Source organism: Zonotrichia leucophrys, chromosome 2, assembly GCF_028769735.1.
Source record: "Zonotrichia leucophrys gambelii isolate GWCS_2022_RI chromosome 2, RI_Zleu_2.0, whole genome shotgun sequence".
NCBI classification, from domain to species: domain Eukaryota; kingdom Metazoa; phylum Chordata; class Aves; order Passeriformes; family Passerellidae; genus Zonotrichia; species Zonotrichia leucophrys.
The window spans coordinates 20,308-46,392 of record NC_088171.1 but is presented as its reverse complement, the minus strand read 5'-3'; the positions used below and the strand labels follow the sequence as shown (position 1 = coordinate 46,392).

Sequence of the window (26,085 nt, the reverse complement as noted above, 5' to 3'; positions counted from 1 at the left end):
TTTGAAACAGCAAACTGCCCCTCCTTCTGTGGCATGCTTGTCTCTTAGTATTGGCTGCTGTTCTTCTCACTCAGCCCCAGATTCCTGAGGACTTTTTGTCTAGCTGTGCTGACAAGGTTTTTTACACCTGTCCTCTCCTTTTCATCTTCTCTACTTCATTTTCCTTTACACAAATATTTAGTCAATTTTTGCTGCTGCTGTTCACTGACCACCATGTGGAATTCTCTGCACAGATCCCATGCCATAATAGCTGTCCTGCTGTGGGTTGGTCACTGCATGGCTGTTGTCCACTTCTTTCTTCATCTGAGCCAGCCAGAGGTGAGGAACACCTGGATCTGCCATTCTTTCATGTAAGAAAGAAGAGGTTAGGGGTGTGATAGTCAGGGGAAGCCTTGAATATAGCAACTGTGAAATAGAGAAATTAAAGATCTTGCCAGGGATGAGGAAGGAGAATAGTCAAGTACAAACCCTGGACTTTGGACAAGCAGAGTTTGCCTTATTCAGGGGATTGGTAGGTGTGATTCCTTGAGAAGCAGCTTTGAGGGGCAAAATGTCTCAAGGAATCTGGGAGGTCTTTAAGGTCCTTTAAGAGCAGCCTGCTTAAATGCAGGGAAATGAGCACATTTATGAGGAGCCCAGAATTAGGTAATCACAGTGCTGATCCCAACATCAAAAGGCAATGTACAAGAAGTGAAGCAGGGACAAGGTTACAAAGGAGAAGTTTAGAACAATTGCCTGGGCATTGCAGGGAATGGTATCAGCAAAGTCAAAGCTCAGCTGTAGTTGAGATCTTCAAGGGACATCAAGGAGAAGAAAAGCTTCTTCTATTGCACTAGTAATAAAGGCTGACCAAGGAGAATGTGTGCTCCATGCTGAGTGGGCTGGGTGATCCAGTGATGACAGAGACAATAAGTCTGAAGCACTCAAAGCCTTCTTTGTTCAGTCTGCACTAATGATGCCTCCCGTGCCCTGTGATCAGTGAACACATCCAAGAGGAGCAGGCCACAGTGGACAGGGATAGGGCCAGGGGTTCGTTGAGGAAACTTGACCCGTACAACTCCATGATATCCAACAGGCTATGTCTGAGGGAGCTGAGAGAACTGGCCAATGTCCTTTCAAGGTGACTCTCTCATACATAATAGTCTTGTGTTCAGGTTGGGACATTTTGGTCTGAATGGGCTGACAGCCATGTGGGTGCATGATGAGGCTGAGAAGGTGGCTAATGGTTGCTCAGAGTGCTGCAGGGATGTGTCACAGCAGCTGATTAGTCCAGCATCCTTGCCACTGGAGGAGGCAGTGCCATGATGGCTTATGAAATCTACAGATGACACCAATCTCTGTGTGGGGAAACCAGTTGATATGCTTGTGGACATGCTGGAGGAATGAACCAACAAGAACTTTCTGAAAGTCAACTAAGTCAAATGTTCTTCCTTGAGAAAGAGGAGGGCTGCCTGGCTGAGAAGCAACACTGCTGGAAAGGCCCTGGAGGCACTGGTGGACAGCGAGCTGAGTGTGAGCAGGAGGTATGTCTTGTCAGCAGAGATGACTAACAGTGTCCAGAGCTCTGTGTCCGGGAGCACAGCCAAGAGATTGAGGCACTTGATTACCCTTCTTTGCTCCATACTCGATAGCTCAGTGCTAGAGCACTGTGTCTAGTTTTAGGATCCTGAATTCAAGAAAAACATTGGCAAACTGGACTAAGGTCAGTGGATGATTGTCAGGTCGATTGAATGACTGGATCAGCACATGAGAAAAGACTGAGACAGCTGGCCTTGTTCAGCCTGAAGGATGCCTCTTAGGGGACCGAGCAATATCAATGGCTTGTCATGTCCTAAGAGAGGAGGACCAAGAACATGGATTGCTTTTGCCGTTTTACTGGACTGTGTTACCGGCTCTGTAGTAGTCAGTCAGAAATCCTCCTCAAACCACTCTCTCTTAGGGGTTATAGAGTTGCAGTTGTGATTTATAAGGAATGTCAGCCCTTAGCTGTCTTTCTTTAACCATAGAAGCCTCAGTGGTAGAGATACTTGTGTCAATAAGCTATAGTCTAAAGATTCTCAGCAGGGAAACTGTCCAGTAGCTGCCAGGTCAGACTTCAGTCACTGCCACTTAAGATAAAAATTCTGGTTCTCAGCAATACATGTGAAATGCATGGGTTATGTCCATCTGCCATAGGTAGTAAAAAAGGCTAAGGATCAAATTGAACTTGTCAAACTTGGGGGAGGAAGAGGTTTTGGATTTTGTTATCTGTCTCAAAGACAGAAATTCTTGGGTAGCCTAATTCTGAAGATGCTGCCAAATTTCTATTTATTAGTGATTTTTTTTTTTAATCAAGATTACTGAAACTGTTTTGTTTGTCCTGCTTAAGCAGTGAAGAATGCAGCTCCAGTTGTTCCTGCCTGCAATAGATCCAGTTTTATTTACTGGGCTTTTTCTGGGATCCTGGAGGTGCACAACAATAGGACCTGTGAAAGATTTGTTGGCCAGCTGTTGTATAAAACAGGTTCAAATTACAACAGCTTGCTCAAGACCTTGTCCAGATGGGTTCTGAATACCTCCAGCCAAGGATGGACACTCCAGAGCATTTCTTGGCAGCCTGTTCCAAGGTTTTAATACCATAATGTGTTTTGATTATTCTGTCAGAAGTTTTTTTTCCAAACCAATTCCTTATAGGGAGTGAATTGCCCATGCTGCAGTGAGTTTCTGCTGCCTCTCACCCTAATCTCGTGCATCTCCAGGGGGAGGCTGGCCCTGTCTGTGCTTCACCAGTCCCCATGGCCATCGCACTCTGCCGGGCAACCTCCTTTTCCCTTTTCTTCTCCAGGCTGGGGAAGCTCTTGCGGCTTCTCCTGGCAGGTCTGTGCTCCAGCCCCCAACGTGCTCGGCAGGCCTTGCTCCAGGATGTCACATCTTTGTGGTCCTGTGCCCACCAGTCCAGATCCAGTTCCACCAGCGTGGAGTAGGAAGGAAGAGCCTCTTTCCTGGGCTTGATGGCAAAACCTGTGCTAATGCAGCCCCTTTTGCAGCTGACCTTTGCTATGGCCGCCTGGCCCCTCAGAGTCCTTCTGCCCTTGTGTGTCCCTCAGGGCGCCCAGGTCCTGTCCTGCCAGTGTGTTTTGTACCGCAGCAATGCCCCCCTGTGCCCCTGCCCGGTGTGACTCCATGCCAGGAGCAGAGCTTTCCCTGTGCCCACCTTGGCCGTGCTGAGGAGCCGTCCTGTCTGTGCAGCCTGCCAGGGTCCCTGTGCACAGCCCTGCTGCCCCCCTGACCTGGGCTCGGGGCTCTGGGGGCCTGAGGGCCGCGCTCAGCGCGGAGCGATGGAGCCCGAGACAGCGTGGAGCCTTCTCTGTGGCTTTGGACGTGAGCAGCAGAACCAGACCCACTCCTGGCTTTTCCTTTAGCCTTCCTTCTGCTGCTCATCTTCTTGCAGAAGGCTTCCTCATTGCTTTCCCCAGCCTCCAGACTGCTGTCGTTGCTTGCCAAGCTGTCGTTCTGTGACAGCCATAGAAGCTATCCAAAGATGTTTGTATCCCAGAATTTGTAGTGTTGCAGCTGTTCCTTGGTCCCTGATTCTGTCTCACCAGCCTTGCACATCTGTTTACAGGCAGGTGTTGTGGGGCCCCCACACTGTCTGCCATCATGTCATTCCTTCCACACTGTCCTCATTGCCCCCGCTTGCAAGTTGGCCATTTTTTTGTCATCACTGATAAAAAATCTTGTGAAAATCATAGATAAAAATGCATAATTTAATGACAATTGCTTTTTAGTAATTTATAAAAGTTTGAAATGTTTGAATTTTCATAGTAGAAAGATAACTGCAGCCTCAAGAAGGACACTGTCTTACTAATGTTAATAGTAATCTCTTCGAGTTATTCATGGAATTCTAAGATAAAGTATAACTACATATGTTCAAAACCTTGGCTGATGAGATGCTGGTTCTGCTAGGTGCTTTCTGGAGTTTTGTCAACTAGATCAAGGCCAGAATGGAGAACTGAAGTATTGAAACACTCTTTACATTTATAGTTAGAACTTTAGTAGAAGAGTGTAGACCTGCACGGAGCTATGAACTTTTCTGTTAGGGCAGACCATGCAAGGGAAGGAATTAGGCAGGCTGCACAGATCCTTGTCCCATAGGCACTGTCATGCCTCCAAAAGATTATTCCAGTAGTAGGGTGAGAAAGCAAAAGACTGAGAGCTTGCAAAACTGGCCTGAGTAAGCCTTTGATCTTGCACAAATCCCATCTTTGCTGTGACCATAACACATCCCTAGAGAAGAAAACAAACACAGCAAGTACAATTCTTCTCTCAAATGCTCTCCCAACCTGCGGCCATTTGCAGTTCAAGGAATTAGCTGCAGTTTTGTTTTTGGCTGATTTTAAAGTGTTTGTGCTTTTTAGCATCTTGTAATATTTCGCATCCAGTTTGGTTAAAGGAATGGAATAGGAGATAACCCTTTCACTTTCATGTGATAAAAGATGTAAAAGCATGGAATAAAAATATGTATTGAAGGTTTCTGCTGTTTCTACAAGGTTCCTAGAAATTTGATTAGATCCTGGTGTAGTACCCGTTGAACCAGCCAGAAAGGCTGTATCACCTGTGCTGCATAGGCTCTATCCTAAGGACTCTGTAGGCCGTGCTTCAGCCTGTGCCCAGGGCATTCACAGACGGACTCTGATGGCACTTGGCATTAAAGGTCTGAAACTACTCTCTCGGTCCAGATCTTTTAATTGACTGTAGAACACCATCATTAATTTCTTCAGGCAAGGAACTGAGAAATCTTTTCATCTGTGCAGAACAAGAAAAAAACATTGAGGTGTTTTGTTGTGTCAAAAGATCTGCACTCGGTGCCTCGCTGCTCTTGCTCTGCAAGCTGTCTGTCAGTTCCTTGATGTTTCCAGGGTACTGCTTGCTCTTCACACTCATGTTTCTTTTATCATGCAGCTGATACTAACATTTTGAGAAAGCATATGAGCAGTTAAAACTATAATGGTTTGTCTAAAGCTGAACAGAGTTTTTACTCTGGTTTCTACTTTTCCAAAGCATCTGTGGTTTCTGCTTTTCCTAAGTTTTAGTCTTGCTGTAAGTAGAGCAGGTATTCTACCATCTCAAAACAAAAAGAGTCAGTTGAAAGAGACATTTATTTAATAACCTTAGTCTGTCTAAATACAGCAAGGAGAAACTTTGTCATCAGGCTGGAAAAGAAAATCATTAAGAAAGGGATGGCAAAAACCTGTAAAACATATAGCAAAGCTGCCTAGGGAATGTCTTCCCACTGCTGCTCCAGCAGTGGAGGGAAATGGCATCAAATGAAACTCACTCGTGGCAGGTTCCAAAGGAGCAAAAGGAGGTTCTTCCTCCTACATTGCCAGTGAGGTTCTGGAACGCTCTGCCTTGGACTGTTGCGGATATGGAAGGCAGCAACTGTGAACCCTTGTCAGAGGCACAATACTAGGAGAGCCAGCTGTTGGCATGCCCTCTGCAGTTGTTCTCATGTCCTTGTTCCACAGGGAACAGGTGCATGCCTGGTGTCTCTCACATAGGTGTTTGTGCCTTACACCAGATATAAACTGTAAATTTAACTGCAACTAATTCTGTTTCTAAAGCAAAACATGAATACCAACTCACTTTTAATTCCTATGGAAATACAGGAGTGAATATTGAGTGAATGTTTTAGAAATAGAAAAGCTAGAGTGAATATTGTAGAAATGGAAAAGCTTGTCTAGTAGATCTATTTAGTTATTTACAGTACCTTTTTATTATTTTCCTGCATGAGTTATTACAAATTAAGAAGCAACATTTTAATTTAAGGGTATACTTACCCATTTCTAAGCTCAGTTCGTTAGGTCATACTCCAACCTACTTCATATCCCCTCCTCTGCTAACTTCCTTGTAAAAGAGAATATAAAAAGGGGGTTTGTCAGTAGAACTAATGTAGTTAACTAATGTATTAAAATAGCAATAAAAGTTGTCAGGATTGTAAGTTGACACCTGATGGCTGGTCATGTTGAGACTTTGACATGGAGGTCAATTTCACCAATTTCACCAGCACAGGAAGATGTGCTGACAAAGGCAGGCGTCCTACCTGGCATTTTTACTTACAATGGGTGACACTTGTTTTTAAAACACCGACTTGAACACACCCCACCCCCCTCCCCCTTTAGTTTGGGGGATGCAGCAGTTTTCTAGTTTTTAGAATTCTAGGACAAATTCACTGTAGTTTGGATTGCCAAAAGTAATCTCCCTGGCTGCTGATAGCTAAGGCTCTCTGGAAGAACGCAGCCATGGTTCAGGCTCTGTGGATTCAGGCAGGGGCTTCCAGAGTGCGCCAGCCTCAGTTCTGTGCTCCTGCTCTTCGGTCTGTGCTTGTCCCGTGCCTCTGAGAGCTGCTGTCACAGGGAGAGCCCCTCCAGGCACTCCTGTCCAAGGGCTGGGAATGTGTCCGTGTGGCTGTTCTGCAGCACGGCACACTTGTGCTCCCAGTGTTGAGGAATCCCGTGCTTCCTTCTCAGATCCGGGAGCTGGTTCCTGAGTCACAGGCCTACATGGATCTCTTGGCCTTTGAGCGCAAGCTGGACCAGACCATCATGCGGAAGCGCGTGGACATTCAGGAGGCACTGAAGAGACCAATGAAGGTATGTTGTGAAAAACTTGGAGACTGTGTCAGGGGAGGAAAAGAATTATTGTAGTAAATGGTGGAAATACCTTTCAAGCTAAAGTCTCATTAGCAGAAATGCTTTGGAGTGGGTTAGACAAAGCTTCTAAGAGCAAACAGCTGGGAATCAGCATGCATAGGAAAGTGGTAGAGAAAACTCAGTGGCTATTACCAGCTCTAGCTTCTGAAAGTATTTAATAAGGGGAATAATAGCCTAGGGATAAATAAAGGATAGATAAACATTGGTTTGGGAACTTGGTATTAAAATGATAAAAAATGAGAAAATAAGAGATTAGAGGGATGTGCTGAAGGTATGTATTACGTTTCCAATTCAAATTTGGTCAAAAGTGGAACTTGTGGAATAACAGAGCATAAGATGGGAAGAATTACTTACAGGAATTATTAGTTGTGTAAAAAAAGAATGGGTGACATTTTCTGCAGTTTCTATTACATAAAGTCCGATACTTCGCTCTTCCTAATATCCCACTGAAAAGGTTTTTTCTAAGTTTTCTGAGTCTATTAATTGGAATCATGGAAGAGTTTAGATCAGAGGAAACTGGAAGTTTTTTAGTTCAACCTTCTGCTAAAAACAGGATTGTCAAGGCCTTGTTGAGTTTGAAAATCTGTAAGGATAGAGGTTTCACAGCCTTGTTAGGCAGTCTGTTATATTTTTGGCCCATTCTCATTGTGAAGAATTTCTTTTCATGTCTCATTTAAGTTCTTGTAACTGTATTGGGTAGCTCATACTCTATTCCTCAAATAATTCCCATAGAATGAAGGGTTTTGTAGCCATATGTCTGCTGTGACATAAAGCTGTCATTCTTGTCTGTACCACCGTGATGGGGGTCAGCCCAACAAAGATCAATATTCTGTTGCTTTTGTCACTGTACAGGCACCTGATAAAATATGGAAGGCTTTTACCTCTTGGTGTTTTTCCAGTTGATATAAGTGAAACGAACAAAGCAACAACAAAAAACAAACAAACAAACAGAAAAACCCCGTAAAACCCAAACAAAAAACCAACCAACCAAAAAAAAACCCCCGAAGAAACCACCAAAAACGAAACAAAAACAAATCAAAAAAAGAAACAATTAAGTTATTAAGTTCCATTTACACCTCCTAGACAGAAGGAAACTGAATTGTAGATGGTCTAAGTCATGAGTTCATTCTTAAAAAGTGTTGCACGTGACATATTTTTACTCTCAGAAGAAATAATTTGTCTTACCTTCTTGATATGGGTAGAACACCATTCTCTTAAACTAGTTAGGAATCTGGCCATACTTAAAGGTGATTGAAGACTTTGACTTAAATTCATAAATCAGCAGGAAGTTATTTATTCTGTGGCAAAGTCTTTAATAAGGGAATCAACAAGTGCACAAGGTCCTAGCTGTAAGCTGTGCTATGGAGATATTCAGTGTCTGGGATAGGGAAGAGTGTAGGAGGCACAACACTCTACAGAAACTGTAGACAGAAAATTCTGTTTCTGTCTAGGGCTCAGCAAACACATTTTAAACATCACTTACTCAGTTAACATCTAGAGAATGATCAAATAGATGTTTTCCAAATTCATGCGTAGGTAGTCCTAGCATATAGGTATCAGAACTGCCAAAATAGGGCTAAACCTGGAATAATAGGGCTAAACCTAGATAAACCTGGGTTTCTCTTAATGTTAAGTATTTCCGTTTTATTATAGTTGCAGAATTGGTAACAGCAGTAGACGTTATCTCTGCATTTCCATCTCTTATCAAAGCTCTTGTAATTTTGAAATACTTGTCTTAGAACAGTGATTCTCAAACTGGGATTGTCTCAATCCTATGAGAAATATGAATTTGTCTAAAGTATGTGAAATTATGTGGGTAATAAGCAGGATTTCTCAGAGTTACCAGCTGTAGCTGCAGTTACAGTGTTTGTCGCGGTGATTGAGCTGCAGCTAGAAACAGCTAGAATCTGTGGTTGTAGGGAGCCACAGATTTGTGGTCTGGTGTTGCTCACGTTGGGGTTTTTTTCTGTCTGAAGACTAACTATTCTGGGGAAATTTTAGGCATAAGTGGTTAAAGCTTTTTTTTTTTTTTTTTTTTTGTGAGGACAGTGCATAAAATATGTTTGGCTTGTTGATCCTCCATGGATCTCCTGAGAGCAGGTGCACTCTTGAAGCAGATGACAGCTGTGGTATGGCTGAAGAAGTGAGGAGACCTGGGGTTTGGCCGGCTGTTGAAGGGGAAAATGGCCTTTCCCACCTGTCAGCTCCTTTGACTGCTGTCAGCAGCCCTCTTCAGCTGCCTTGGCAGTTTCTGCTGGGTGGGCACTGCTGTGTACTCTCCTCTTCTTCAGCCAGTCCTGCGTTCCTGGATTGCATCTGTCATGAGAGTCTCAGAATTCCTTGTCTGCAGAGCAGCATTAGCAAGAGTCCTTGTACAGACTTCATGGAAGACCCACATGGTCAGAATTCCAGAAAGAGCTTTTAGGAGGTAGTCAGGCAGACAGGGCTGCTTGACAGATATAGCAAGGTCCATGACCTGAAGGAAACAGAAACTATACACTCAACAGATCAGTAGATGTCATTAAAGAATTAATTACTGAAAATCTATGCAGCTCTAAGGCCATGGTGGACTTTGGGAGTGGGATTTATTTGGCTAAGTATAGACATAGCCATTTCATTCATTTTCTATCTGAGCTAGTCACTTTCAGCTCCCTTCATAGTTGAGAGATTAAGTTGCTGTAGACAGTGGTGTTCAGGGCACAATTCTTCTCATACAGAAGTGGATGTTTAAAATAATATAGATAGATAACACCCTAAAAATGCTTATTTGTCTCCACTCTGTAACCCTGAGATAGACAGTTGTCTCCATAAACATAATTTTAAGACTGAGATGATTTTCATCCCAAAGCCTGAACCAGGGTCTTCTGACTGAAAGTGGGATGTGACTGTGACATGGGCAGGGCTCCTGCTCCAAGTCCTGGCACCACAGACAGTGCTTTCGTCTCACCCAAACCACAGACTGTCATCCAGAGACTGTCCCTCTTTTGCAGTGAACTGGTGTGAGACATTCCATTTACCAGATATGTGTATAGTTGCAGTTCCCAAACTAAATGATCTGCTTCCAGGTTCTCCATTTTTAGGTGAAAAACAGGTAGTAGCATCAGAACACCATCATAGTGTCTCTCTCCCTAGTTTCGTGAATTGAGATACTTTTTTTCCCCACTTTCAGGTTTTAAGATGACTGAGGAATTGATATTGGATTGTTTCCAGAAAGCAATTAGGTTTTTTTCTGAAACACTTGTCTTGTGGCATAATTCTGTGTTCTGCTTTTTGCGTTATGAGATAAGGAAAATGCAAACACCTTATCTCCTTTAATCAGTTAGTGTTTTAAATATGCCTTTCAGGTTCTTTAATGTTCTCTTTTCTCGGGTAAAAAATTCATTCCTCCCAATCCCTGTAGAAAAATAATTTTTCAGTGCACCTGACTTCTTATTACCTGTCACTATACAACTCCTCATTTTCTCCTGAGAAAGTAGAATATGCAACTATGAAATAAGCTGCTACAGCTGATTTTGTAGACTACTGTGCATACTAATTTCCATTTTATTCCTCTGTAGCATTTGCTTCACCTTTTTTGAGTTTTGTTTTTGTTGTTTACGCTTTTATAGAACTGTTTATAAGTGTTTTTCATGTGCCAGTGCAATTTTGAACTCAGTAAATACTGTTTCATTTCTTTTATTATTCATTATACTTGTGTAGTCTACCAAGTCATTGGTTTTTCTGCTTTGTGTTGGCCATTTTAAGGTTCATGTCCATTTTCTTTTCAGGAGTTACCTAACTAATTTCATTTCCTCTACGCATTTTGACATATCTTGCTGCTGCTCTGAGCAAGATGCCTCTACATTCCAGCTCTGATGTGGACATTCTTTATTTAATTTGGGTATTTTAAAATGATCAGACAGTGGTCGCTGTTTTTTCTGTTTCCTGATTTTTAGTTTCCATGCTGCCACTGCTCATTTTGCTTTCTAAAAAGCTTTTTTTCCTGTGAAACCGGAAAACAGTTACTGTATATGCAAAAGCAAAAACACAGATTTTAATGTTTTCTGTGCTTTGTGCTTGATGTTTTTAAGCTTAATTGAGGTTCATAGAAATTCACCCTTAAGATATACTTAGAGAGCTTTTAACACAATACTACTTACAAGACTTGCAGTCAGATTTTTCTTGAGTCAGTCAGCAGTAGACTGTCTGCTAATAACTTTGTTTGTTTGTTTGAAATCCCAAGCACAACTTCCCTGGCAGTGCCTGGGAGGTTTTGGGTCCGGCCTGAGAGTTCATTGAAGGAAACTAACTTCAGCAGTTGATGGAGATTTATCTGGGGGATAACACACAGATCCTGGGATTATCAGATACTTGCTTTCTGATTTGACTTGTTAGGGATTCAATACTAATGGAAACTAAAAAAAAAAAAAAAAAAAAAGTAACACTGTAAACCAGGGAAGGTTTTCTGGAGGATTTGACAGATCTCCAGCATTTCACCCATTTAAAGCTGTATTCATTACCTAAAGCCATATTCATTTGTGTGAAGATGACATCAGAGAACTTGGAGAAAGAGCAAGCATTAAGTGTGCTGCTCCACTGTTCCTGTCAGCCTCCCATTCAGATCTGCTTGATTTCATGTGAGCTCACCCTGCAGCTGTGCTGAGACCTTTGCAGGAGTTCATTGCTGACATTACCACTCATCTGTTACCTATGATTACTTCTTTCGTTTTAGTTTTCTCAAAGAGAAATTGTAAGTGAAATACAATGGGTTTAGGGGAAGACTTTTCATTTTAATATGACTGCTCTTTAAAGTTCCTTTTGCTGAAGCTGAGTCAAAGATCAGTGTCTTACTGTAAGAGAACAAGGAGCTGAAGCATTTACTGATTTTTGGACACGAGATTATTTGAATCACAAAGTTGATCAAGTCTCTGGGAAGTTCCTCCTGCTTAGCCTTGCCTTTTTGGGTAGTGAAGTTCTGGTGTGACTGAAGAGATGAAATGTGATGCTTACTTTTTGCCCTAGAGCTGTAAGTCTTCTCTTTAGTTTTTGCTCCCACTACTGAGAGTCCTTCGGTTGCTTGCTCTTCTGTTCTCTGAGAATCCACTGTACAGAGAGGAGAACAGATTTTAGGTCTGTGTGATAAAGCACATGGCTGAGAAATTTACAGAATTTATTGAAGGGCTGTCGCTTCTTGCCTCCACTTTGTTTAAGCTGCAAAGCAATCAAGTTGCTCATAAATGTTATCATTTCCTCCCTGGATGAGATGGAGTTGCTCAACTGGAGACGGAAGAAGGTGTTCCTTCTCTCATTCTGAGAGCCTTCTGGATATGAACTTGACATTCTTGTGGAACATAGGGATACTGCGAGTGAACCAAATGTAGTGATTTTTGGTGTGTATCAGCAACTGAAGAGACTTCATGGCCTGTACTGTAAAACCCTACCCAGCACCATGTTGGTGTCTTTCTTTCTCGAGCTCAGTTTTAACTATATCTCATCTCTGAGCTGGCATCTTCCAAGACTGGACGTCCTTATGATAGCAGTATGGCTGTGCATGCTGGAGGTGTTACTAGATAGATCCCTTCGGGTAGGATTCATACTGTACTCCTGGGTCCCTGCTAAGGGTCTCATTGCTCACTGGTAGTTTGAATCAGCTGCCAGGAGAATAGTCACGGTAGGAGAGAAAGAGCTTAAGGGTCCAAAGTAACTGTTCCTGGCTCTAGAGCCACAGTTCTGAAATCTTGCTAGGGATTTCTAAATTTATTTTATTTAAATTCTACTGCATGAAGTATGCATTACCACTGTTGGTAATAAGGGTTTGTAGGGCAAGTTCAAGAGCCATTGTCTAGTTCCTGGACCTGGAAGAGGAGACAGCCTGCCAGAATGTCTGGGAGCAGAACCATTTCCAGGTAGCTCTTACAAGGAGCCAGTGGTGCTGCTGACACTAGATGTCTATTAAGTAAAAGCCTGCTTGTGTATGTAGGTACAGTTCTGCAAGTAATCCAGGTGGGGATAAAATTTAGGAATGGCGCATAAAATGTCCAGGATAATTTGAAGAGTTTTGAGTTTAGAAAGGTGAAATCCTTCACAAATCCACCACACTAAATAGAGATTTGGGGTCATTAAAATAATTATATTATGAAATAGCACTTTGGCAACAGAAATCCTGTGGGAAAAGATGGAAAAAACATGGATTCCCAAGAATATTTTTCTGTTAATCTGCTGTTTTTTACCTGTGTAAATCTGTCATTTTCTGCACTGATGGCACTTTGGAAAATCCTGTTCCCTGTCAGAGCATACTGTAGACACTGCATTTCTATCAAACCTCTCTGTTACTGTCTTCTCCAGATTTGGCAGAATGTAGTAATTTTCCTGTTCCTCTTCAGCCATACATCTCTGCCTTCCCCATTCCTCTATGCCAGATTATGCTGTATAATCTGCTGTATGTAGCTTCATTCTCTCCTATGTGTGTCTAAGCTTTACAAGATTGACCCTTTCTTATGTTGTTTTGTTGGCATTAACTTGACAACTGTAGCCTTTTTGACATTGTCATCTACATAGGTATTGGAGATTAGAGTCCCAAAGTAATTTTTGGTTACAATCTTTTCTGGAATCCATGCATCAGACAATAGCTGGGTTTTCCACATGATGCATGGAAGGAAGGGCACTGAGATGACACAGCCATAAGCCACTACAGTGACTGGGAAGCTTCAGGTGGTCTGTAAAAATGACAATGTATTAGCACGATTGTATCTCTGGCAGACTTCAGCACCTGGGTTAGGGATGAGGCAGGGTGCCTTCCTTCACACAAGTCTCCCAGCAAGCTGGAGCTGCAGCATGGTTGCTCAGGGTGAAGGCAGCTGGGGTGAAGAGGAGAGTGAGGCAGTGGTGTGTGTGTTGGTGTGTTCAGGTGTGTCTGCAGGAGTATTAGCAGGTGCTACAGGATGGCACGATGCAGATGGGCAGGGTGTTCCCAGCAGGTAGTTCCCAGCATGAGCTGTATTTGTGACTGCCATATACAAATCTGAGCTATGCAACGATGAAAGACATTTGTGTTGCGATAGTGTTGCAGCTGAATTTTAGCAATCTAGCTAGGTCGAAGCCAGAAAGGACATAATATCATGCTTTACCCACAGTGATTCCTCAGATATCTAATCTAGAAGTATAGGACGTATCACTTCTTAGGCATGGCAACCTCCTGTCTTCCTCCATTTACAGTGAATTTCAGCATGTTTGTATAGCCAAGAGTTTTTGAAAGGAATTTTTAGTTTCAGCTCTTCAATGTATTTTCGTACATGTAAAGAATCTTAAATTCTAATACAACTGGTGCAGCTGTACAAAACATGGAGATTCCCTATTATATGTGTAATTGTCACCTTTCCTGCAGCTTCCTCAGATCCTGAACTTAAACTGGATATGTACTTTTCCCTTGTCTATGTGCATAACAGCAAAAGCGGAAACTGAGACTTTACATCTCCAACACATTTAATCCTGCAAAATCAGACGCTGATGACTCTGACGGCAGCATTGCTTCGTGGGAGCTGCGTGTGGAGGGGAAGCTCCTGGATGATGTATGACTTATCTCTGCTTCACTGGGGCTGGCAGGGTCTAAAGATTGTCCTTTGGAGTGGTAGGTTGTACTGGGAACATCAGCTGAGACAAGCCATGTCTGAATGGCAGTGTTGGCTTGTTGCTGCTGGGAAGGCATTGTGCCCAGCCCAAGTGAGGGATAGGGCCCTAATGGGACTGTTAGAGAGTGCAGCAGAAAATGAGGCAGACATAAGGATGGGATAGGTGGGAGGAAGTGGAGAGAAGAGGGCTGAGACTAATCCTTTTAAAGAGATGGCAGGGTTCAGGTTACAGCCGGTGTGGTAATTCTGGCCTACAGTGGGCATTGCATCTTGTGAAGAGCAGGATAACAAGGAGAAAGGCAGTACTTCATATTCTTAGGGGGTACCACACAATGTATGAATGGTTAGAGCAAGGATGGAAGAAACATTTTACCATTATGAAGTCCTCAGAAACCTCAGTGGTGGATTTAGCTGTCTTGGGGAAGGCTGGACTTTGCTAATAAAGGCGTCCATCTATTTGAAATTACTTCACAAGTAAGTGTTTCTAGGCTAAACAGACTGACAACATGCATGCATGGAGAGGGCAAGGCTTTCAGTCTGTCTGGAGGTACCTGTACATGAATCAGAGTCTTGCTGGAGGAAGAAGTGGTGGCAAAGTGCAGCATCTGGGAATTGAAGTTAGATTCAGTTTAGAAATTAGAGCATAAATTTCAATAAAGAAAGAGATTCTTTATTGGAAGAACATAGCTTTTCAATTACCAGCATTTTTAATAAAATGTTATCTGCATTAAACACAAAGAAATAAATTGGAATCCTGTGGTCTGTATTCTGTGGAAAGTCAGGTAATCACAGACCTTCTAATTTTTAATATAGACAACATGAGATGTGCACTAAACAACAAATACTGATAATTAAATGAAAATAAAAAACTTGAAATAGTTTTGCTTAGTGTATGGCAGTCTGCAAAATTTACTGTAATCTGATAAATCAGACCAAGAAATTAGCATTCGTCAAAAAAATCCCAGGCTGTTAAAAAGAAAGGTATACAGAGGACTTGGGATCATAGAAGGGTTTGGGTTGGAAGGGATCTTCAGGACCATCTCATTCCATCCCACTGCCCTGGACAGGGACCCCTTCCACTGGTCCGTGTTGCTGAAAGCCCCTTCCAGCCTGGCCTGGAACACTTTCAGGGATAGGGCAGCCACAGCTTCTGTGGGCAACCTGCGCCTCACCACCCTCTGAGTAAAAAATGCCCTTCTTAAGACCAGTCCAACCCTGTAATTACAGATCTTGGTAAAAAGTTGCACTTGATCTCTCTTACAAGCCCCCTTTAAATATTCCCTGCAGCCTATATTTCTCTGGGCTGAACAGCCCCAACTCTTTCAGCCTGTTCTCACAGGAGAGGTGCTCCAGTCCTGAGATAATTTTCATGGCCATTTTCTGGACCTTTCTCATGGATGCCATGTTCACCTTACAAGCCAGTGCTTTTCAATAACATTAAGAGTCAAGGAAATCTTCCCTAAAATGTACACTGTTCCACTACTGAGATTTTTTCATCTTACCCTGTTTTTGTCAAAGGGAGAACTCAATTAGATTGATCACAGTTGTGGTTTACATGGGATTTAATGTTCAAGGCAGACTGAGAAGTCTAGGACACAAGCTAATAAATGCAGCCTTATACACCTCTGGTTCTTCTGCCTGTACAGCTCAGCAAACAGAAACGGAAATTTTCATCTTTTTTTAAGAGTTTGGTTATTGAACTGGACAAAGATCTTTATGGACCTGACAATCATCTTGTGGAGGTGAGAAAGCTGTGCACCCTTTGTGTAGAAACTACTTACTGGCACACATAAACACCTGGCACCTGTTGCTTCCCTTGTTTAAGGGACTTTGCATTCATTATCTCATTTAAAGTATTTTCAAAGTTTTCAAAATTCCATTATTCTTAAGAATGTTTGCTAGAGGAATCTACTATAAAAACATAGATGACTAAGTGCTGCAGTGCTCATCTAAGAATGTATGAAAAGATGAAAATATTGTACACATTTCTCCTAACAAGTAAAGTATGTTAACAGCAGAGCAGATTCTGCACTAAAGCTGAATTGAAATGACGGGGGTGGAGGTGGGGGGACTGTTGTGGATTGGTTTTGTTGTTATCTTTTTTAGATTATTTTTTAGATTGCCAGAGCTTCAGAAAGCATGCACATGTCTAATGGTATGGTATGCTGTGCAAGATGCACCTCCATGGACATCAGTGAAAAAAGACCAACAATTTTGTTTTTCCCTTTGTTAGTGGCACAGAACTCCCACAACCCAGGAGACAGATGGCTTCCAGGTGAAGAGGCCTGGGGATGTCAGTGTGCGGTGCACATTACTCCTCATGTTAGACTACCAGGTCAGTGCACTGCTTTAGCCTGCAACGCACAGCCACTGGGACCTAGTGCAACAGAGCAAACCCATCTTGTCACACAGCTCTAAACCCAATTTACTTGCACTTGCAGTGTCCCATGGTCCATTGAAGTTAGAATGATACCAAACAGCAGGATTATTTAAAATTTAAAGGGGACAAATCAAGTGAATTTCTAATATAGTCTAGCAAAATATTGGTCTTGGCGTTATGATAATTAGTATTTTTATTGCCCAGTTGCAGAAAAAATATGTATTTCCTCCTCTAGCTTCTTAGAGAATAGTCAGAGAAGTTGCACGCATGTTACGCATGTGGTTCTTTAAAAAAAATACAGAGGAGAAGCTTTTGCTAGTGATACCTGAACTAGCTGGGTAGCTGTGGCACCCTTACCTTGGCACAAACAATGGACACAGCAGTTGGGGAGCTCACCAATCTGACTGAAACTGTCCCTGGAAGAAACATTGCTGTCTTAAGGGAACTGTTAACTGTTAAACTCGCTCTGCTGCGAGCGGATGGGATCCCCCTTTTCAATGACAGCTCGGGCTCAGATGCATTTTGAGGGTGTACCTGTAAGAACTTGTTCTCTGCCACTTTCTTTTGCCTCCAGGCAAATAGCATCTATTCAGGATATAGGCACTCCATTTTATGTTAGCAGAGAGAAAATTGTATTAATTTTAGGGATCATATGGGCTAACTGAAATACTGATATAGGCGGTGAGCATTTTTGCTATTAAGACAATATAATGGTGTTTGTTATGCTCACCATTATTATAAATTTATGCTTTAAAATAGATGTTCCTTTGTTCTTAGGTCCAGATTTGTTATAAAGCTAGCTTGGGGTGACCTGCCACCCATCAGAGTAATCCTTGCTTATTAATGTGGTGAATACTAAACCTGAGTATGAGTACACACTTGAAGAAGCATCCAATTCCAGATTATCCAAGAAGTTTTTGTTACAAGAGATGGAGAACAAGGAAGTTGAATTATATCACTGAGATCAGGAAAAGAAATAAAATCTATTGACTGGTTGTAGTTGGGTAAATTTTTTGGTGTGCACCAGAACGGTTCATGCCTGAACAGAGTTCCAAGACAGTGTGTTGGCGTGAGACAGCAGTTATTAGCAGCTGTGGAAGTATCATCCTGCCTTCCTTCTCTCTCTGTGGTTAACTTCCAGTAGTTCAGAGGAAGGGCTGTTCTTTTTCTTCTCTCATTCTCAGAAGTCAAATTTTGCATCAGTGTTGAAAGGGAAAATTCTTCCTGAGTCTTTGTGCAAGTTTTTATTATTTGAAGTATGTGCTACGGGTAGTCTGTGTGCATGGCACAGGTACAAGGTCCTTCTTCCTAAGCACCAATGGTGAGACACAAAAATACAAACTTGTGTTTTTGCAATCTCTGCCGCTGAATGGGATACTTCTCCCAAAGAACAGAGTCCTCCAAGAATTAAAACTGAAACTTCCTACTTGTGTATCTGTCTGCCTTCTTCTGTGCTGCCACCTCCTTGGCTCTCTGTTGCAGCCCCCCCAGTTCAAGCTGGACCCGCGGCTGGCCCGCCTGCTGGGCATCCACACGCAGACACGCTCGGCCATCATCCAGGCTCTCTGGCAGTACATCAAAACAAACAAGCTGCAGGACTCCCACGACAAGGAATACATTAACTGCGACAAGTACTTCCAGCAGGTAACTCTTGTTTGGACACAGTAGCTCTTCAGAAGCAAACTCTAACATCCAGACACAAATTTGGGATGAATGAAAATGAATGATTTTTATTTTCCCTTGATGATTTGCAGTATCCTCAGCACTGAATGGCTTTCAGCAGCCACTACAACTAATATCATTAACACCCTCTCCATGTGCCAGTGTTGTCAAAACCAAGGCCACATAAAAGCAATTCCACCCTTTCTGTAAATATGATTATGGGGTTTTTTTGAAAGGTAATGTTAACTGAGCTCTCACTGGCTTACCTGACTCTGTTTTTCAGGCTCACTTGACTTCCTTTGAAAGTAATTGAAAGTGGGGTTTGTGATATACTTCTGTGTAAGGAAAATACTGGCAGTTAAAATGAATGAATAATGTTTTAGCAACCAACGAAAGTAAATGTTGTGATGAAACTTGTGTCCTGGTTTTCTTTTTAATTTTTTATTTTCTGTTATTAATTTGCCCTACAATAGTGTTTTTCTGTCTGAAAAAAATTCAGTCATCGTCTTTACAATATGCTGCTGTAAAGCCTTAGTAAGAGAGGGAGTATTTGCTCCTCTCCCATCATGGATACAGTTGATCCTCATGTCCCGGTGAAGGGTCCTGTTCCCTCCAGCAGCTAAACCAAAAGTGAGACAAGTGAAATTGTCATGGCCTGATGGGTATGTCTGGAAGCCCAGATGAAAGTGGAGGGACAGAAGTGACCAAAACTTTAATCTGCAAGGAACCTGAATTACAGCTTTCAAAACCACCCTCTGTATTTGCCTCAGTTCCTTATGAGCTGCAGATTCCTTACTTTCTCATTTAACTGCAAGATAGCCTTTGGACAAACCAAATTTGTTGTTTATTGTGTTCCAGATCTTTGACTGTCCACGGTTAAAGTTTTCTGAGATTCCCCAGAGACTCACTAACCTGCTGCTGCCGCCAGACCCAATAGTGATAAACCACATCATCAGGTAAGTTTGGTCAGCTCAGCACTGTCCTGTGCCAGACACTCACTAGGTAAAGTACAGCTGCAGTAGCTGTAGGGACCAAAATCCAAGTTTTATAATCCAAGTTTGGCATGAACACCTTGGACTTCGTTGTGTGTTTGTTCTATGTGTCATTCTAGTTTGTATAATTCTGAATTATTTTCACTAGCACAGCATCAATTTTCTAGGAGTATGAAAAGCAGCTTTTATATTTACTAGAATGCCATTGGTTGGGCTTTTTCCTAAGGAGAAAGGAATGAAAGTTTGAACTCACAAAAAGAGATAAAAAAGAAATTGAAATGAAGTATTGTCCATCATGGGCAATCATTCCAATCACTGATATATTATGTAAAATGTACAACAGCATTACGATTTCAAGTGTAGGGCCAGTCCATGCATGCTTTGTTGGGATTGGGTCAGCTCCTTGTCTGTTAGTCTTATCCTGAGAATGCCAAGAAGTCAAGAGATCTCCAGAGATTAACAACAAAGAGTGTCTGGATTCAGAGGAGGTCGTTGTGACCAAGATGCTGAGCTCTCGTATCCTTGTCAGAACAGATGTCTTCTGGCATAGCAGATGAAACGCAACTTTCAGCTCTCTCGGGCTCTTCCAGCATGTGCCTTTTTAAGTGACAGCTGTGTACATGGAGGACGGGGATAAAGAGACTTCTGGGGATTGCAACTTTGCTGTTCAGATATTTCAATCCTTTCCAAGTTTCTTTGTCAGGGTCAAAACTCTGATTCCGGATGTTTAAAAGTTATTATCACTTGGGTTACTGATTTGATTTCCTACAGAATATATACAATATATTTTTAAGCAAACGTTTCTGAATTTGCTTAAAATTTGGCTCTTTATTTTAAATTTGTAACATACGTGATAAGAAGAATAATATGTTAAATATTACATAGGCTATGAAAATAAAGTTTGCTTTTTGATTCATTTGAATGTATCAAACAGAGTAATGAAAAAGCGTCTTGGTGGCCATCCAGACTGAGAGCTGTGTATGTACTGTCATGGGGCACAGCTCAGTGCCCTGTCTGATGGACCACAAAAAAGCTGAGGTCCTCAGAGAGAGATAGTCATTGCTTAGATAAAAATGACAAGAAACTGATGATTATGTTTCTGGGGCAGAGAGATGACAAAAAGGTACTGTAGGGAGTGGTTTTTGTCAGATACCAGCAAAAGAACAGGTGTGTGTCACAAAGCCACAGCTTTGTGTCTGCCAACGTTCTCTGATACGCTGTGTGCACCACACAGCTCCTGGCAGCCTTAAATGGTGCTGACATAATGGTGTGGACAAAGGAAGAACTCATTTCCTGGGAACAGGTAGTACTTTTGCAGGGAAGTCTTTACAGTGTTGGGCTAAGCTAAAGTAAATCTGGAAGTCTGCCACTGAATTTAAAGAAAGGAAGTAATTTTTAGACTCATACAGTCACAGAATAGTTTACAGTCGAAGGGATTACTGGTGGTCATTGAGAGCTCCTCCATCCAAACTCAAATCAGGTTCAAAGTCTATCCAGGATATTTAAGGACCTGGTCCAACCAAGCTTAAAACAGGGTCTCACAAATGCTCTGCCCTGTCGCCCTGCATTCAGTTTTTTAGAGTGAGTGTAATCAGCCACTGAAACAATACGCCAGCTGCCTGTCCTGGTTTAATCCAGTCTTCAGCGTGTTGTGCTTTAATCCAATCTTAATCCGTCCACTTGTTCTCTCTCCAGCAGGGCAGGGGGAAGGATTGAAAAGGTAAAAGGGAGAGAAAGACAGTGTGGTGATGATGATGGTGATGATGATTATGATGATGGTGGTGAACAAATCTAACACTACAAGTGATACAGATGAAAACTATTGCTTACCACCAACTGACTGATGCCCAGCAAGACCCTGAGCAGTGAACACCTGCCACAGTTTACTGCTCAGTGTGGTGCCAGGTGGTTTGGAATATCCCTTTGGTCAGCTGGGGGGAGCTGTCCCAGCTCCTTGTGCACCCCAGCCTCCTCACTTGTGGGAAGTGTGAGGAGCTGAAAAGGTCTCAAGAGGCTGCAAGCAATGATCAGCAATAAATATCTCTTGAAAATATCTCTCTGTTACCAGCCGTTTCCAGCACAAATTCACAAAACAGCTATGATGGAGAAAACTAACTCTATCCCAGCCAAAACCAGCACTTTACTTCAGGGAATTTCTCACCTCTAGTGATTGTAAATGGATGGGCTTGTAATTCAGGTAAATCCTCAAGCCTGCCTTTTACAGGAAGATCACGTATATCACAATTATTCATTCTAGTTTTAGAGGATATGCACAGGAACAAAAATGTGGAATATTGTAAATTCATTCTAGAAATTATAATAGTATTGTAGAATCACTGTCTGGGTACCAACAACCTTGCTTTTTGAAGACAAAGAAGAAATAATGCAATGGGGTTGAAGTGAACATAAAGTAGAGATTCTCATAGAAGTCAAATCCTACCTGAGCTCAAGCTAGAAGTGGAGATTTTCTTGAGTTGCACTCCTAATTGCAGCTGGCTTACCTGGAATCAGAGGTAAAAAGAATAACTTCTGTGGGATTTCTGCAAAGAAGTGAGACATCTTCCACACTTCCACGCACATTAAAGAACACAAGCAGACTGCAAAGCATAGCTCTCCAATATTCTTCTAGTACAAACAGATTATCTCTGGCACCCCCCTTTTTGACTACCATCGTGGTTTTCTAGAAACCAATTCCTTATAGGGAGTGAATTGCCCATGCTGCAGTGAGTTTCTGCTGCCTCTCACCCTAATCTCGTGCATCTCCAGGGGGAGGCTGGCCCTGTCTGTGCTTCACCAGTCCCCATGGCCATCGCACTCTGCCGGGCAACCTCCTTTTCCCTTTTCTTCTCCAGGCTGGGGAAGCTCTTGCGGCTTCTCCTGGCAGGTCTGTGCTCCAGCCCCCAACGTGCTCGGCAGGCCTTGCTCCAGGATGTCACATCTTTGTGGTCCTGTGCCCACCAGCCCAGATCCAGTTCCACCAGCGTGGAGTAGGAAGGAAGAGCCTCTTTCCTGGGCTTGATGGCAAAACCTGTGCTAATGCAGCCCCTTTTGCAGCTGACCTTTGCTATGGCTGCCTGGCCCCTCAGAGTCCTTCTGCCCTTGTTGTGTGTCCCTCAGGGCGCCCAGGTCCTGTCCTGCCAGTGTGTTTTGTACCGCAGCAATGCCCCCCTGTGCCCCTGCCCGGTGTGACTCCATGCCAGGAGCAGAGCTTTCCCTGTGCCCACCTTGGCCGTGCTGAGGAGCCGTCCTGTCTGTGCAGCCTGCCAGGGTCCCTGTGCACAGCCCTGCTGCCCCCCTGACCTGGGCTCGGGGCTCTGGGGGCCTGAGGGCCGCGCTCAGCGCGGAGCGATGGAGCCCGAGACAGCGTGGAGCCTTCTCTGTGGCTTTGGACGTGAGCAGCAGAACCAGACCCGCTCCTGGCTTTTCCTTTAGCCTTCCTTCTGCTGCTCATCTTCTTGCTGGCAACCACAGCATCACAGATTCTCAGAATGTTTGCGGCTGCAAGGAACTTCTGGAAATCATCTGATCAAATGCCCTTCTCTGCTCAAGCACAGTCACCTGTAGCAGTTTGGCCACAGCCATATCCAGATGGCTTTGGAGTGTCTCCAACATGGGAGGCTCTGGGCTATGGGAAAGGCAGATGGGCTTTGAGGGTCCTACTGCAACTTGTGCTATTGCTTGGTCACCCTTATAGTAAAAACGTGTTTCGTGGTGTTCAGAAGGAGCTTCCTGTGTCTCAGTTTGCCCCAACTGCCTCTTGTCCTGTCACTGGGTACCACTGAAAAGATCCTGGCTCTGTCTTCTTTAAACTCTTCCTTCAAGTTTTGGTAAGTTCCCTTCCCACCAGCCTTCTGTTTTCTAGACTGAATAGTCCCAGACCTCTCAGCCTTTCCTCAGCTGTGAGGTGCTTTAATGCCTTAATCATCTTCACGGACCTTTGCAAAATTCTCTCCAGGAGCTCCCTGTATCTCTTGCACTGGGGAGCGCAGCACTGAGCACAGTACTAGAGGTGTGTCCTTGTTGGTCTTGAGAATAGAGAGGGATCATTTTCCTCTACCTGCTCACAACACTCCTAATGCAATTCCATCCCTGGAAGTTCTTCTGCTCCCCCAAGTCTGTCAAGCACAAATAGATCCTGAGCAATTTTGTTTTGCTACCTACTGCAGATGCACACAACCCACACATTTGATAGGTGGAGTTGAGAAGCCAGAATCTTTATATTGCAAGTGACAGTGACTGAAGTCTGATTTACCAACTACTGCGCTGAAGACCGTTTTCTTGTTAAGAAACTTTAGTCTAACAATAAAGTAAGTGTTAAGTCTAAAAGCTGGCAAACTAAAGATAAATTTAGGACAGGGCAAGCCAAAGAAGGATACTGATACTTAGTGTAACAGGTCTCAGGAGGATGTTAGAAATTAAATTTGATAGTCTGGGCAAAAGCTCCAGCTCAAAAGTCTTTGAAATCTAACTGATGACAAAAGATGAGAGAATATACTAGAATAGGAAAATATATAAAGATACCCTGTTCTTACACTATTTTCACAGCATCTGCAACAGGCTTTATTGAAGAGTGAATTCTGGGCTGGCTGGAAATTAATTCTGATTCATTATGGCAGTTCTCATGATCTTGTGTTATACTCTCCATAGTGTTGACCCCAACGATCAGAAGAAGACGGCTTGTTATGACATAGATGTAGAAGTTGAAGACCCATTAAAGGGCCAGATGAGTAGTTTTCTTCTCTCAACAGCTAACCAACAGGAGATAACAGCATTGGATAACAAGGTATTAGCTCAAGAGTAAAGTATCCCATGGTACACATACTCATTGTGTAGCTTCACATGTGTTTGGTGTCATGTGTCAAACAGTAATGTTGTGAGATGGGAACTTGGTAAGGGCATGTGCTTTCAAGGGATGAATAAGCCAGATGCAGTGGGAATACATCAGGGTGAATGGCATTCCCACTTAGGATTTGATCCAAGGCCTAACATGGTTGTGGAGGTGATAGAGTTTCACAGGTAGTGTACCCAGTCCCCTGATGCTTGAGAATCAGCTAAACTGTATGATTAACTTTTTATTGAGAGGTCATGATATCTTATTAAATTGCTAAGGCAAAGCTAGGAGAATCTCATACTGAGGTGTGAGTTCATAACTACAGAATGGCTTTCTGCATTAGGTGGATATATGGAACATGCATGGCAGGAAAATCACTTGGAACCACTTTGGGAGTTCTGAGTGTCAGTGGAAAAGGATCATGTGCACTTCAAATAATAATATCCACCTTAAGGCAGTGGTGGGTTTTGCAGACTGTTTTAGGGATTCGTGTCCATGGGGCTGTCATCCAGTTCTGGCATTTGTCAGTTTGGCCCATTTGGATTGGTAAGGGATAAACAAAAATGCCTTCTCAGAGCAAGGCCCAGGTTCTCTTTGTTTACTGCTAATACAACCAGATGTGCTAAACTCTGGTTTTCATGCAGTTTGAAAGGGGGTCTGGGCAGCAGCAATGCAATGGATTCTGGTAACTGTTGCAGTGTCTTTGCTGTCATGCCTCTTGAGGATGGTCCTTTTCAGCTGCTCAGTCAGTTGGTTCCCAGCCCATATAAGCTTGCCAGCAGCATGCACAGGGTTATTCTGTTTCCAGTCGTGCTCCCCTTTTCCTCTGTCTGTGTCGCCTCTTTTTTGAATATTTGCTACAGCACAGGCAAGCTGTGATCAGTGAAGTTGCTGAAGTCCCTGCTGGGTGAATGGGCACGGGCTGCTCCTGTGTCCCTCTGTGCACAGCATTGCTGTGCTGCCATGGAGTCTCCTCCTGGGAATTCGGCACATGCCAGTGGAGTTCACTCCACACAACTGCAGTGTTTTCCCAAAGAAGGAATGATTTTAAGTTAACAGCAGCTCTCTTCTCTTAACATACCATGTAGTAGCTACACTAGTGGCCTTGATGGCATAACCAGATCAGGGGATGATTATTTTCTCCCATGTGCTTGGTCGCCTTAGCTGTTTTGGCAAAAGAGATGAATGCATGAAACTAAACGAGATAAGTTTACTATTTCAAACTACAATGTTAGAGGAACAGGGCAGCAGAAGTTGGCTTTTGTGTGTGTCTGTGTGCAAATGGTTCATGAGATGTCCTCCCCTTCATACTTGATTATCCATTAAAGGACCTCGACTCTTCTTCAGTCTGCATTCTTCCCCACTAGTTAATATTTCTGCCATAATATCTCTAAAGATATTAATAATTTTCTATAAACCTTCCGTACTCGTGATTTGTCATTGTTCACGCTTTTCTTTTTGCAGCCATGACTTTTACAGGCTTTCTCTTAAGAAAAATCTAGAAGTCATGGCTATTCATTTGACATGGACTTGATCAAGAAACTGCTGGAGTTTTTAAGGATATTGAAGATGTGATCATGATGGTAACCAGGGGAATAACTGCTTTCTTGCACTGAGCACTGCTTAACTGCATATTTATTTAACACCTTTCCTCAAAGATCCCAGTCTTGGCAGGCAGAGTGATTCTACACAGGAAATTATTACGTTGTGCAGTGACATGGCTTAGTTCTGCATGCCATGCAGGAGTTCAGTGCAGGAAGTGAAGGAGAATCCTGTACATATTTGTATTGCAGAAGTGCAAGTGAAACCAGAATGTAGTGGCAGGATTGCAGTTAAGTTGCTGCTTTTTGAACTGAAAAAGCCCTAGGAAGGGCTGCACAAGTCTGTGGTGTAGAATTGTCACCTTTGTACATTACCAGGA

At 42.9% G+C, this 26,085-nt stretch overlaps 1 protein-coding gene across 5 annotated transcripts in view; it reads left to right on the top strand.

Moving 5' to 3' along the window:
• SMARCD3 (SWI/SNF related, matrix associated, actin dependent regulator of chromatin, subfamily d, member 3) overlaps positions 1 to 26,085 on the top strand; it is a 73,483-nt gene that overhangs the window by 41,687 nt on the left and 5,711 nt on the right. For all 5 annotated transcript variants that reach the window (XM_064703676.1, XM_064703675.1, XM_064703677.1 and 2 more), the window contains 7 exons: positions 6,510 to 6,632; positions 14,117 to 14,239; positions 15,946 to 16,041; positions 16,533 to 16,634; positions 18,162 to 18,323; positions 19,200 to 19,297; positions 23,981 to 24,116. In XM_064703676.1, coding sequence (XP_064559746.1) covers positions 6,510 to 6,632; positions 14,117 to 14,239; positions 15,946 to 16,041; positions 16,533 to 16,634; positions 18,162 to 18,323; positions 19,200 to 19,297; positions 23,981 to 24,116 — 840 coding nt within the window. The remainder of the gene's footprint in view (positions 1 to 6,509; positions 6,633 to 14,116; positions 14,240 to 15,945; positions 16,042 to 16,532; positions 16,635 to 18,161; positions 18,324 to 19,199; positions 19,298 to 23,980; positions 24,117 to 26,085) is intronic.